Source organism: Stegastes partitus, unplaced genomic scaffold, assembly GCF_000690725.1.
Source record: "Stegastes partitus isolate 25-593 unplaced genomic scaffold, Stegastes_partitus-1.0.2 Scaffold135, whole genome shotgun sequence".
Lineage (NCBI taxonomy): Eukaryota > Metazoa > Chordata > Actinopteri > Pomacentridae > Stegastes > Stegastes partitus.
Window position 1 is genome coordinate 404,007 of NW_007577866.1, and position 14,097 is coordinate 418,103.

The 14,097-nt window shown below is 40.6% G+C and overlaps 1 protein-coding gene across 1 annotated transcript in view; it reads right to left on the reverse strand.

The window, feature by feature from the left end:
- The window catches only part of sez6b (seizure related 6 homolog b), a 147,475-nt gene that overhangs the window by 59,105 nt on the left and 74,273 nt on the right, over positions 1-14,097 (reverse strand). The window contains exon 4 of the mRNA XM_008278856.1: positions 1,257-1,442. Within this exon, the coding sequence (XP_008277078.1) occupies positions 1,257-1,442 (186 nt within the window). The remainder of the gene's footprint in view (positions 1-1,256; positions 1,443-14,097) is intronic.

The window sequence follows — 14,097 nt, forward strand, 5'->3', positions numbered from 1 at the left end:
ACTACAATCATTCTCTGAAAAAGGCAAACAATTCTGAGCACATCTGAGCAATTGAGCAACATGACCAACAGTCATGTGACAAACATTCAGGGCTGGGGGGTGGTGCTTTATGACTTACACAATAACACAAAAAACATAGAGGATTTTGCAGTTTCGTAGATGTGCAGTATTTTATATTACAGTGAAAAATGAGGCCTCAGTGATGAAACATGACAGGAACAAAAATGTCCAGAAACTACCCTTTATAATGTAAATGTTACAAAGCTGCCACTAACTGTACAAATACAAATTGCTTATAATAATACTGTAAACACACATGTAACTTCCAAATACATTACTATGATAAATAACTAAAAATGTTTGTTTTAATCATGTAATTAACCAATATATGTATACAAGGTATGTACAATGAAAGGCTCATTATGTTTATGCTAATAACAAAAAAAAAGTTAATACTGCAAAGAAAGACATTGCTTTTGTAAATTTATGGTTGGTTTTGTAAATTATTTCTGTTTTCTGTCTATAAAGAATTATTTTGTATTCCTCTCATTCAATATGTCTGTATTAGTATTAATTATATCGCAACAATAGTAAAGAAATGTTGGTTTATGGATTTGGCACAGTAACATGTATTTATCACCTATTATCATAAAAACACAGTCTATGTATTTTGTTTTCTGTCATACACATCACATATAATAGCATCCATATAATAAATGTATTATTAGAACAATAGGACACAAGATTTATAAAATAAATAATGCCAGAATAAAAATGAATTACAATTGTAGGGATATTATAAATAAAATTATTGGTCTATAAGTAGATATTATGCTACTTAATAATAAATTACCTTCATATACCAGTTAATATACTAGTTCTACTAAGTATATATATTTTTTAATGTTCTAACAAAAAAGTAAATTGAAATAACACATTAACTGCAAAATTACTAAACCTGAAATTGAAAGTCGTCAGTATTTAAGATGCAGTCTATATGGACTTTTGTTTTCCATTTTGAATTCTGCACTGCCAACAATATGTCAGAAATACTGACTCATACAATTTAATAATAAAACACTGCTTTGGATCGTTAATGTGCAGCTGGAACACTTGCATTAATCTGCGCAGGTTTCTAATTATAAAAGAAATGTATGTAATTGATGATTAAATATGTATTTAGCTTCATGTAGAATGAAATGCGGTGACATTTTTTTTGCAAATATTTAAACTGCTAGTGGTTGTTGGGACCTTACCAAGGCAGTGTGGTTCCTTGCCACTCCAGTAGGGGGTGCTAGCATTGCGGCAGGTCAGCACACTGGGGCCTTGAAGCTGGTAGCCGGTCAGACAGGAGAAGAAAGCCTCCCCTCCAGAGTGGAGACTGCTCACTGATACATCACCGTAGAGAGGTCGCTGGGGGAAGACACAGCTCAACACGAAGGCTGCAGAGACACAGATAGACACAGAAATGAAAGAATCACAGAGACACAGATAGAGAGGTGCAAAGACAGAAACAGCAGAATCAACGCAAAGGGAGTAGGAATTAAACTAAAAAAAAGGAATGATATCCTAACCAGAGCTAGGTTTGATTTCACAGGCTGAAAGAAGTCTGATCGAGCTGCTCAGGTGTCACACAGGGCTTCCTGCACAGCCTTCAATAAGCTCCAAGGAAAAAGGTCTTGTTGAGGCTAAAAATGGTTTTGGTAACAGGTGAAGGTGGGATTTGTTTATAGCAGTACAACAAGTAGCTGAACCCGGAGCGAAGAGCCTCCAGACGCCTGAAGGTTTTTGATGTGAGCGCGTGTAAGTGTAGCACATTCACTCACTTTAGTTACTGAGCGTCTAGAGAAATAAGATGATTCAACACGACTTACATTAGCACTGAATAATATCTGCCGAGAGAAGAGGACAAATAAAGGCCACTCACAAAGAAATACTTTGTCATCTCGTTTCCTCAGGTTTTGAGCTACTGTCCAAACAATACAAAACATCCTGTACATGTTTCACATTAGCAGTAGAGAGAGGTGTTGTAAAACATCTGCACTGTTACAGTTTCATTCAATTTCATTCATATTTTTTTTTAAATTGAAGGTTGAGTTTGCCTCAACAGCAAATGAAGCAACCCTTTCAGTTTGAACTGTAGGTGAATCAGTTCCCAGTTCAAACAGCTGAATTAGTTCATTACTGCAACTTCCTATTATGTAGTGTAGACTCAATTTACAGTGTTTGAGCAGATTAGTAGGTGAGCTGGTGTGCTGAGCTGCAGTGAGCAGGGAGCAGTGAGTAGAGATCTTCTCAGATCAACAGCAGGAAGGTATAATTTCACAGGAAAATAAACCCACTTCTAATTATGTAATTTAGAAACCCAGATATGATCTTGTGGGGGTTTAATCAATGACTGGAGAAGGACTTCCTCACTTGAGAGGCAGCCAACAATCAAAGGTGTTGCACAATTTCAACCGTCAACTGCCAGAAATCTCAGCAAACATCCACACCTCAGATCTGTTACTCTGAAAACTCCCAGAGAATGCTTTCCCTTAAACATATCATTTAATGCGGTTAATAAATAGCAGTCACATTTGTGTATTTATTGTCCATAACCAATCATTTGCTCCTCTAACTGTGTTCCAGTATTCACCAGAAGCCACTGCTCTGTATGAATTCTCATGCTGTATTTATAGGAGCTTATTTTTGTGAATTTGACAGAAACCCCACAGGATCCGACTTTCCAAGTTTTTAATTAAGCTGTCTGTTAAAACAGAGGTAAATAAAACCACAAATGGTGACTATAAAATCTACAGTGACATTTAGTGTGCCAGTGTTCCCCCTGTGGCTACCACCTGCTGGATCTGTGTGCTGTACACACTCTTGTATTAAGAACTGTGAAATCACTGCCAACATGTGGGCAACATGTCCAGGCTGGCTCTCAGGTGACCAGTTAACTAACCGGCTTCTTTATTGCCACTGATCTGTCTCCTCGCAGCCTCCTGGAGTTTGGCCAAACACATTAATAATATATTTCTGCTAAAGACTCTGATCCATCTCACTGTAATTGTCCTAGTTTTATTGTTAGCCCTCGGATGGCTTGGCAGTAGTGCTGCTATTGATTCTGTCTGTTGGGGACAGCACTGTGCCTCAGGCGAGGAAATATGTAGGGAGATTAAATAGGCCAATAAATGACAACCTACGACCTCGACTGCTTCCAACACTGCGTTAGTGCTGAGGGATGTTCACCGGCTCTATAGTGTCTCACAGAAATAGAGATAAGAAGAGCAGTGTTGGTCTTTATAGTATTTCTCATTAAAGCAACATCCCAGGCTCGTGCTACCATAGCAGCAGCTGCTGGAGCTGCATCCTATGACTCCCTGAGCTAGTCATTATCATGGTCAGCTGTAGCTATTAATATCCAGGCCAACCAAAAACTATGAAACTCACAGGCTCACTGGAGACAAGAAAAGAGATAAAAGAGCCATCATCGTAGCATTGTGGCATCATAACACTGGTGCTAACAGGGAGCTTTCACAGAGACAAATTGCCTCAGAGCGGTAAAAAGTCCACTATATGCTACATCACTTTGTTGTGTCTTCTTAGACCATATGGCCATTTATCATGTTTTGGCTTTAATGGAAGGTTATTGATAAGCCCTGCTGTCATTTTTTCTTTCATACTAGAGGGTACAAGTTGATCTAGCGTACTGTCTAGCGTCATGGATAGTCGTGTTTTCTAAAAAAGAGGGATAAATGGCAAAATAAAAGCTGCAAACGCACACAGCAACAGGAATGAAAATATTAAAATATTGCTGTACTGGAGCATGTTTTGATTGTCAGACACTTTGACAGAAGGTTCTCGGCAGGGTTTCTTTTTAAAATGACCATAACAGCTGGAAGAATCTAATGTGTTAACACATATATTTTGTGAACTAGTCGGAGTCAAAGAACCCAGGAAAGGGCGCCGCTACAGCTCACCTGGTTGAGCTGGCGTCCCATGTGCGGGGCTACAGTCCCAATGTGGAGGTCGTGGGTTCGAATCCCGCTCATGACCCATTCCCACATGTTGTCCCCCTATTCTTCTCCCCTACTTTCCTGTCTCTCTCTCACTAAAACCATCCAACAAAGGCCAAAAAAAGAACTTAAAAAAAAAAATAACCCAGGAAAGAGTTTTAAATAGTGCAACCATTCCACAGGTGGCATAGTGATACAAAGAAGAAGTAAGCAGGAACAGCAGTAAAAGTTGTAAAGTTATTCATATTACGAGAGTCACTGTGTAAAAGCCATCCAAAAAATAGACTTTTTCATTCTATTAGAGAGCCAATAAGCTTTATTATCACAGTCTAACTGCACCTTTTTTCCACTCAAATTAATTCAATGAGTTTCATGTCTTTATGTGGGACAAATGGTAGAATTGTTACACTGATGTCACAGTGTTAAAGCAGCAGGTTGGTCAAAGTGGTGTGTGCTGGTGTGTTGATAACTGAACTTGTAGGTTTAATCCTCGACTATGAAAGTTGCAGTTCAGTCTCCTGCACCTGACCGCATCCTGCTGCTTGAGGGTTCCAGAAAAGATGTTTCATACAGCAGACACTTTATTTCCAAACTGCACATTTTCTTTTGTTTGTTTGTTTTTGAATGAATTACATTTTTCAATGAATTTCCATTGCATCATTGACTGACTGATATTTCCTACATTGCATCTTCAAATATCAGACATTTCTAGTTCTCAAAATCCATTCAGTAAATAGGTCATCTAGGCCTCCTGTACAGTGTTAATTTGGCCAGTGCGACTGTTTTCCATAATAAAAGCTTTAAACCAATTAGGTGTGATTTAGTACAGTGATGCAGACGTTATGAGCTTGTGATTATTGCAAAATAGTTCCATCCTCAAAAGGGGGCTGCACTGATAAAAAGGCATAACCCGGCCAAAGAACTGTGACAAAACTGGAAATGGATACATAAATTGCCAGCAAAAGACTATTTATGAACTCAGCAAAGAGGTAGCTGGAGTGTATTAATCCCCACCATCAGTTATGAGACTGTGGATGCATTGTCACAGTGCGGTAAGAGGAGCTGTGAGGTCGCAGCTGCAAGCAGGACAGAGGGAGAGAGAAAGAGCTCAAACTGAGGCAAGCACCCCAGACAGGCAGGACCTCCCACTCAGGCTGTGGCACCTCAGTGACCAGAAAACAGAGAACATGAATACTGTGAATACCACAGAAAACTCCCAAAATGGCCAAACCAGTGCGCCAGCTGAGCCGACTGTAAAAGAAGGAATGATAAAGTGTTTGGTGTAATGAGGTTGCGCATTGCAGAAAAGACTAAATTGATTGTATTCGTTATAGCTGCAACTTAAAAAGGCCACAGTCCACATATTTAGTTTCAGTGATCAGAAGAACCAGCAGCACCATGAGACGCAGCCTATTGTGCTGTTATACTTTAAAGGATCATTCCTGTTTATGTCCCATTAATGTGTCTATTGGGACGACCAATTTGCTAACTGCATCTGGGGATACTTAATTACCTGAACATTCATCCTCAGTTTGTGTACATGTGTGAGGCGATAATGCAATAGACTTAGAAAGTAAAAAGATCCTCCTGCTCTTCCCTGAAAATCAGAGTACCCTCCTGCAGCAACAACTAAAATTACAATATTCCAAAAGTGGTTCCAATTACCCTGTTTAGTGTTGTCTGTGGACTATCTATATTAACTAGGACATAGTTTCTGGAACATGTCGCTGCTGAGTGCTTTTAATGTTAATTTCCAATGCGGTGAGTGGCTGAAATGAAATTCTATTTAACTTTAAAGACTTAAACTAACTGTAACCTTCAGAAGGAATGAGTGTCCTGAGAGTGTTAAAGGTGGAGTTACTCAGTCAGGTTGGATCTTTAAGTCCGACTGTAGCATACCGAACTAACTGACATGAAATGGAAACTAAAACTGTGGATGCAAAAACCTTATTTTAAATACAGCTCAACATACATAAGAAGTTTAATACTGCATACTGAACGACATACTTGGTATCATACTGGAGGTAATAAACCATCTGATGTCATATACACAAGGTTATAATTTTTTATTGTGGTTTTTCAATGATATGTAGATATTTTAAAAATAAATAAACTGTAGTGCTGCTAGAAATAAAAATCTCAGCAGAACCATCAGTGCCTGTACTTCAGTAGAACGTACTATTTCCTCTGCTGCTCCTGCTCAGCTAATCCAACACACAAGCCCCGCACTGGTCATAAGCTGACTCTGTACAACTGCTGTGACAAAATGTTGGCCTCCACTGTATCTAATCAAGCCTCGTGGCCACACTGTAGATCACAGGGGGAAGAGCATTAATTTGAGATGTTTAATGGTCCCCTGTAGCTAGCAGATGTAAATTGAATTTATTTATTTTGCACTCGCATTGTGATATGCCTTTGATGTGGAATGGCTCCGCTCGGATCAAACTCCATCTCTAATCTTATTTGCTCCCTCAAAGCATTTATTTCTGCTGACCGTTGGCCTTGCATTACTGTGAGGGGCTGACAAACTCCGCAGAGATTAATGCATCTCGCAGCTCTGTTCCCAGGCTTTGCCATGAAGCAGCTGGGATCTCTGCTCTACGGAGTCAGTGTGCAAAAGACACCCGGCTACATCCGAGCGTACCATGCTTCATTTGTGGAACATCTGCTGTGATTGTTCAGAAAAGGTCACAAATATTCTCTGCACATTGTTTCACATAAAGTTTGCCTGTCAACTTCATCTCAACGCCTACTGAGCAGACTCACTCTGGATGGTTCTACTCTCCAAACAGATGAATCAATATCTTTTAAACAAATTATACAGAAATGTAGTCTCCCTGACATCAGTGCCACAAGACTCGCAGGAGCATTAATCATCTAAACAGCTAACCTTGTAGAAGGCCTTGTCCCAAAAAAAAGTTGAAGGTAAAGTACTAAATAAAATAATAAAGATTTTCTTCAGCCTTCACAAACCAACACTTGATGTACGTCTCCTAATTTGCCATTTGCCCATCTGTACAGAATGACCTAACCTAAATCATAAGGTTACTCATCAAGGAACCTAAATAACATCAACAGTGTCTTTAACATTTTAAGACCTTTGAAAGATGTATTTAAGAACTGAATAATAATTTTCAATCAATTCATTTTAGGCCCAAGGACCTGGTAGAGCATATAGCCTACTGTGCAGATGATGAACAGATGTGAAAGTATCATGATTCTTGCAGTGCCTCATTCCTTTTCCTTTCATTTCCTTTGTTTTTCCTTTTTCTTGTCAGTCCTTTTCTTCCTGTTTGTTTGAGTGTGTGCTGGGCGTGGTGACCTATCTTTCCCCTGCTGAAAATTATCTGGGACACCTGAGTCCAATCAACCTCCTGCAGCATATGAACCCAGGGCCAGCTCTCCATTCTCCACCAGTCCATTCTGTTAATGTGGTAGAATCACCTCAGCCAACTCTGCTCCTGGTAAATGTTCTGCTCTACCTTATTTGCTGAACACCGCTACTTCTTTGGCTTCAGGTTCAAGTCACCAGTCCACTTGATTTCATTTGGAAAACCCATCTACCCCCTAGACCTTCAACCTTAACTCCTTCAGCCTCTGTACGGTCGGTCAGGCCACACTGCTTCATGCTGTGCCAAGTGCCTCCGCCAACCAGCCACAGCCTCTTCACTCACCCACCTTCCTGGATTCCCTCCCAAACTGAGTTCACCATGGCGAGTCCTCCGACGACACAGCTCCTTCTCCAAGAGAATCCCTCCGAGCCTCGCTGGCCCTCAGCAAAGACTGTGACCATAAAAGATCCTCACTGTGTCCTGTGCTCTGCACACCCATTGCTGACTAATGCTTGCCCTCCATCCTCCTGACTCAGACTTTGTGGCTCTTTCCAACTGTAAGTGTTTCCTAACATGTCATAGCCTTAACTTTCAGGGAGAAAATCTTAAAATGTTACCTTGTGGTGAAAATATGTTTTTAAATTGTGAGATAAACCACAAAATCTACTGTGTAACAAACCAGGTTCCTTTGAGTGAATTAGCAGTTCTTTACAGTGGAGTCTGACATGTTCTGTCATCACAATCGGTTAAAGACTTTAAAATTATATAGTACTTCACTGAAATAACATCTCTGCTCTTATATCGAAATATTCATATCAATAATGACAAGGCAATGGCCCGTGTTCAAGGAGGAGCTGCCACAATATCAGAGCTAGTTAAAAAACAAAAAAACACACACATTCTTCTCATACACTGTTGTAAATATATTCCAGACAATTTCTGCACTGTCCTAATTTCACAGAGATCCACTGGGACAGAAGTCTGTGTCTTGACAGAGAGAACAGCAGAGAAAAACAAAGAGCAGGATGAAGAAGACCTACAGTTACTGCTTTGAGGAGAATCCACTGGGGCTGAACCCCTCTTCTCTCCACCCTCAAGAGGCCATCAACTATGATAAATAGCCAGCAGGAAAGAGAAGATGAAGGCACAAAAAAACACCCACATCGAGATCATACATAAAGTAGAGAACCACAGACGATGCAGGAGAAGCTGAATAGAAAAGAAAGACCAAAGAAACAAATTGCTGGCAGACTGGTCTAATCTATGTTGCAGAGAAAATGCAGCTCTCCTCTTTATTCCCCGACTCCCTGAGAATCAATGAGGCAGCGAGGGGGCCTCAAACATACAGTACAACCCCCACACCCATCGTCCACCCCTGCAATCCATTTTATTTTTGCTTTATTGCAGTAGCTCAGAGGGGGCCTGTGGCTGCTGGATGTGGACATGTTGTTACAGCAAGATCACCCTGCTGATTCTCTTTCAATTAGCCTAAACTGGTGTGGTGTGTTGGACCTCCCACCCAGAGGTAAATCACCCAGTAGCAGGTACAGCTCTCTTTTTCTGATGGCCAGCTGCCCTACAGCCCAATGAAAGGACACGCGGGCTCTGTAATGATGGGAACCATGAAGAAACTCATGAGGTGAGCCACTAGCAGCCGATGCCAATGCCTTTACATGTGAGGTTTGCCGCTGTGCAGCGTCCTGCAGTCCTCGAATGGACACAATTATTTTGTGTCAACATTCAGTAAGTTCCTGTCTTAGATCAGCTAGCATGAGAACAGCAATGTCAGTAAATCTGACAGTCCAGCACTCTCATCCACAGCAAGATATTTCAACAGCAATTGTCATGAAAGCTTGTGCAGATGCCATCAGTGGCCAATGACGCTGGGACTCAAATAAGTGTCAAATAATAGAAAGAACAAAGAAATAAAGCAATAGAGCAACGTCTTTTAACAGGAATACCATTTTCACTCAGTAAATACATTTTAATCCGGAGGTTTTTCATGACTGCAAAGACTATACATCAGTGCATCATACAGTGTAGAAGTAAAGCCAGAAATAGGGTAAAATAACAGTATTTATGCTAAAAAGCGGTTGTCAGATTTACCTGGGTTGATAAAGTTGGCAAAAGTGCAGCAGTGCTTTTTTAAAATACATACAGGGTCACTTCAGGTTGTATTTTAGCATGTCCCTACTTATGTAAATCAATGTGGGATGTGGCAACGCAGATGAAATGTACATTTGTACAAATGGCAACTGAAACTAATTTGTAGTTGCTGACTGAGAGGAAATTGTGTCTATGAGGGAGAACTGAGGTAGAGAGAGAGATTAGACATTTTTGGTCCCTCTTATTATCATTAATAACTATATTACACTGAGAGCCACTTCAACACAGCAGGAGAGAGAATAATACAGCAAATTAAAAGCTGATAAAAAAAAGTCACTTTGCAAGAGCTCTCTCTATTCAGAACCACCACAAGGCAACACAGCAGCAATGCAAGATTATTACTTGGTAACCCTTTAACCTCAAATTACAATGCAATCTTTGGTACTAACAGTGTATCAGAACAGTATGTACCAATGCATACATGCAATACATAGATACTGAGGAGCAAAAGGTGTGGTTATGAAACAAAAGCAGGGGATCTTACAAAGAACTTAAACTGTAGTTTGTTTGGTTTTGAGAGTTAACAATAAGGGATCACTGTCTCGTGGAGCTGACATGTTAACATGATTAAATACTGCTTCATGTAAGACATGAGAAGACAAAATGATGTTAATCATGTTAAGCTTTAACTACATGCTGTATTTTGAAAGCTTGTTATATTATCCATTGTGTAAAACTTTTATCTTAAATGCAACTAAAGCTGTCAGATTAATGTAGTCCTCACACTGCAGGTTTACTCCTGGTTCCCGGAATGTCCTAAAGCAGAATTAGATGCAGAGCATTCAGTTGTCAGGCTTCTCAACTGTTGAATCAGGCAGAGGCATACAACCCTCTGTTTTTAAGATCAGGCTTCAAACTTTGATTATTTCCTTATTCTGAAGCTCTGCTTAGCGGTATATCAAGCAAGACAGCAGATCACATCAGTCTCGTTCATTCACAGTTGTCCATCTGTGAATGCTATATGGTCTGTGGAGTTGACACAACTTCACTCCCGCCAGAGATTTCTGTACACCAGAGCCTATTGGACTACTCAGTTGTAATGCAAATGAGGTTCATTGAGTTGGGGTCTGATGCCTCATGAAACTTTCATAAAATCTTTAAGATTGTCAGGACCTGCGCCTCCACCTATGCTCAGCTGGCAGCTCTCTCCTCGTGCTGTCCACTCACCTTCTGTGTGTGTGTGTGTGTGTGTCAGAGTGGCACGCTAATCAGGAGATGTGAGGACACCTATGCTGGGGATTGGCTCACCTGCCTTTCAATCATCCCCTCTAAGCTCCATAAGACGTAGCTTAGACCATCACTTGGCCGCCAGATCATGATCTCGACAACAATCAGTTCTGCTCAAGCCAGTTCTTTTGCTTTCCTTGCTTGCCAGTAGTAACTTCGTTTTGTTCTGCTGCAGTTCCTTGATGGGATCCCCAGCCATGTCCTCCACTAATCCCCGGAGAGCCAGATACCACTGCAAGACGCTCTTCTGCTCCTTCAAGATCCCCTCTCAAATACGTGTAACTCCATGCTTCCCTTTAGTTCCTGCGCTCCTTGTGTAGCTACAGGTGTAGCTCTTCCCCAGCTCACTCGTGTGTTCTATTTTCCCAGTAGATTTCTACCTTGTGTCTTAGTTCCTTGCGCTTAGCGTGAGCCTTTTGTCCAGTGAGAGCTTCGTTATGTTGGTGTCTCCCATATTAGTCCCTCTGGTTATCTGGCCCTTGTTTGTTAATCACTTTCCTAACTTCTCTTCTTGGGTCATCTATGTCACTGCAACAAGTTGTTGTTCCAACATGCGTTAAGACCTCCATGATTGTACCAGTGTCCAAAACATCTGTCCAGTGCCTGAATGTTTAACGTCCGGTAGCACTAACACCAATAGTTCTGAAGTGCTTTGAAAAACTACTACTGTCACATACCGAGGCTGTGATCCCAACTGACCTGGATATGCACCAGTTTGCCTACAACACTAATTGCTCCAAAGAGGACACTATTACAACAGCCCTCCATCTTGTTCTGACACACCTGGAGAAACTAAACACGTGATGGTATCTGTGGGCTTAACTTCTGCATTTAATACACACAAAATTAAACACTCTGGACCTCGGTTCCTCCTTGTGCTCGTGGGTCATGGACTTCCTGACAGACCAATAACAGCAGGTTAGAGTGGTAACAACATTTCCTCCACCCTCACACTCCCACAGGGCTGTGTGCTAGTCCCAGTGCTTCTCACACTGTTTACACGACTGCACTCCTATCTACTTTTTAAATTCTAAAGTTAACTTTGCAGATGAAACCACTATAGTGGGCCTAATTTCTGAAGATCATCTCACTCAGTGGTGTGGAAACAATAACCTGGGCCTCAACACCTCCTTAACAAACATACATGGAGTGACAGTAGAGAGTGTTGAAAACCTAAAGTTTCTGAAAGTCACACTATGAGACCACCTCCCGTGGTTCACCAACACCTCACAGCCCAACAAAGACTCTTCTAAAGAAAATGAAAACAGGCCAAACTACCAAAGAAAATGCTGCTGAACCTTTATAGGAGCACCATAGAGTCCATTGTGGCCATCAGCGCCACAGTGAGGTATGCCAGCTAAAATTCATGACGAGGGAACCGAGCACATCCTCAGGTTGGAGCTTCTGGGACTGAACACCATATACTTGAACAAACTCAGAAAGAAAGCAACAAGTATTTACAAAAAAAAAAATCACACACCCCAGCCACTCCTTGGTTGAACCATTACCCTCTGGCACAAGGTTTAGGACAATCAGGACCAAAACCAACTGACTGAAGAACAACTCTTTCCCCAGAGCCATGGCTTCCATTGCTCCACTACCACTGTGAAAATATCAAACAGCATTAAACATGTACTGCATACACTGTTAGAGTGCTGCTAGAATTCTGGTGCTGCTATTTTTTTATTAATATTTACAATTTGTACTGCCACTTTTTCAATGATGCTGTTGTTGGGGTTTAATATATATATATATATGTGTTTTTTTCTTTTCAAATGTACGTCTTTCAAATGCTTTTAGTTTTACATCAAGTAGAAAGTCTGATGAGATTTCATGATACACTGTGTAACTACAATCAACATTAATTCATTCATTCTCCTCTACTCCTCTCTGTCTCTCTCTATACAAATAAATACCATTACATGTCACTCACTTTGTCTTCTCCCTATGGTTTTTTGTTTTGTCCTCTCTGTAGGTCTCCCTGGATCTGGAGCTACATGTTTCTGATCTGCAGTTACTGGCTAATTGATATCCGAAGTGTAAATGGTTCTCTCTCTCCATCTGCTGTCCTGTTCTTTCTCCCCCTTACCCTCACCCCATTTGGTTAAGGGAGACTGTTGTCCTTCCTGAGTTATTTTCTGCAAGTTTTTTTTTTTTTTTAAATGTTCCTCCTGGAAAAGGGGTACAAATTTTTCTTCAAATAGCTAAATTGCTGTGCCATGTGACCACAGAACCTTCCTCCAGAAGTCCTTTTCTTTGTGATCAGCAGCAACCTTCACTTGGGTCTTAAGATACTGCTTCTAAAAGAAGGGCTTCCTTCTTGCACAACAGCCTCTCAGCCCATGGTAATTTAAAAAAACAAACACTTGACTATGGACACCTGTGTTTCAGCAGCTTCTAATTCATTGCAGATCTGTTTTTTGGTGATTCTTGGTTGACTCTTAATCATCCTGACCAACTGTCAGTCAGCAGCAGGTGACAGTATGCGTTTTCTTCTTGGGTGTAGCAGTGACACAACTGTACCATGCACTTTACACTTACAAACAATTGTTTGCACACATGATTTGGGGATCTGTAGCTACTTTGAAATGGCTCCTGATGACCTTCCTGACTTGTTCAAGTCAATGATTTGCTTTTTCAGATCTTTTCTGAGCTCCTCAGACTTTCCCACTGTAGCGTTTGTAGATGAATCTAATGAGTGCATCAAATGGGCCCTATTTGAATTGGCACAGAGAAGCCAGCAGCTGCAGTCCATCATAATCACTTACAAGAAGTTAAGAGGCCATCCCATCAAGAGAATTTGATTAACACAGCGTTCTACAGAACCAAAACCAATAGCTAAAATTGCTGTATGTCTATTTTTGACCCACCAGATTTTGGGTACATAACCTTTTGTTCACGACTGTATGTTGTAAATTGGTACGATATAAATAAACCTGAACTGAATTGAGTAGAAAGTAAGATATTTTCCTCTGAAATGCACTGGAGTGGATGTATTAACTAGTATAAATGAGAAAACACTTTGGCAAGTGCAAGTACTACATGAGTATTCTTAAGTATAGCAATCAAACAGTTGTACTTTTATACCACTGGATTAATTTCAAAATGTCCTTAATACCAACAAAATGGCAAACTATGTCATTCATTCATAATTTTGAGGTATTTAAAATAATAGGGGTTACATTTGTGCACTTACTTTGGAACAGAGTAACAATAACACAGTAGGTACCCTAAATAAATAACAGCTATATATATAACAGGGGTGTCCATTCCTGGTCCTCGAGGGCCACAGTCCTGCATGTTTTAGATGTTTCCCTCTTCCAACACACCTGATTCAAATGATCAGCTCATCATCAAGCTCTGCAGAAGCC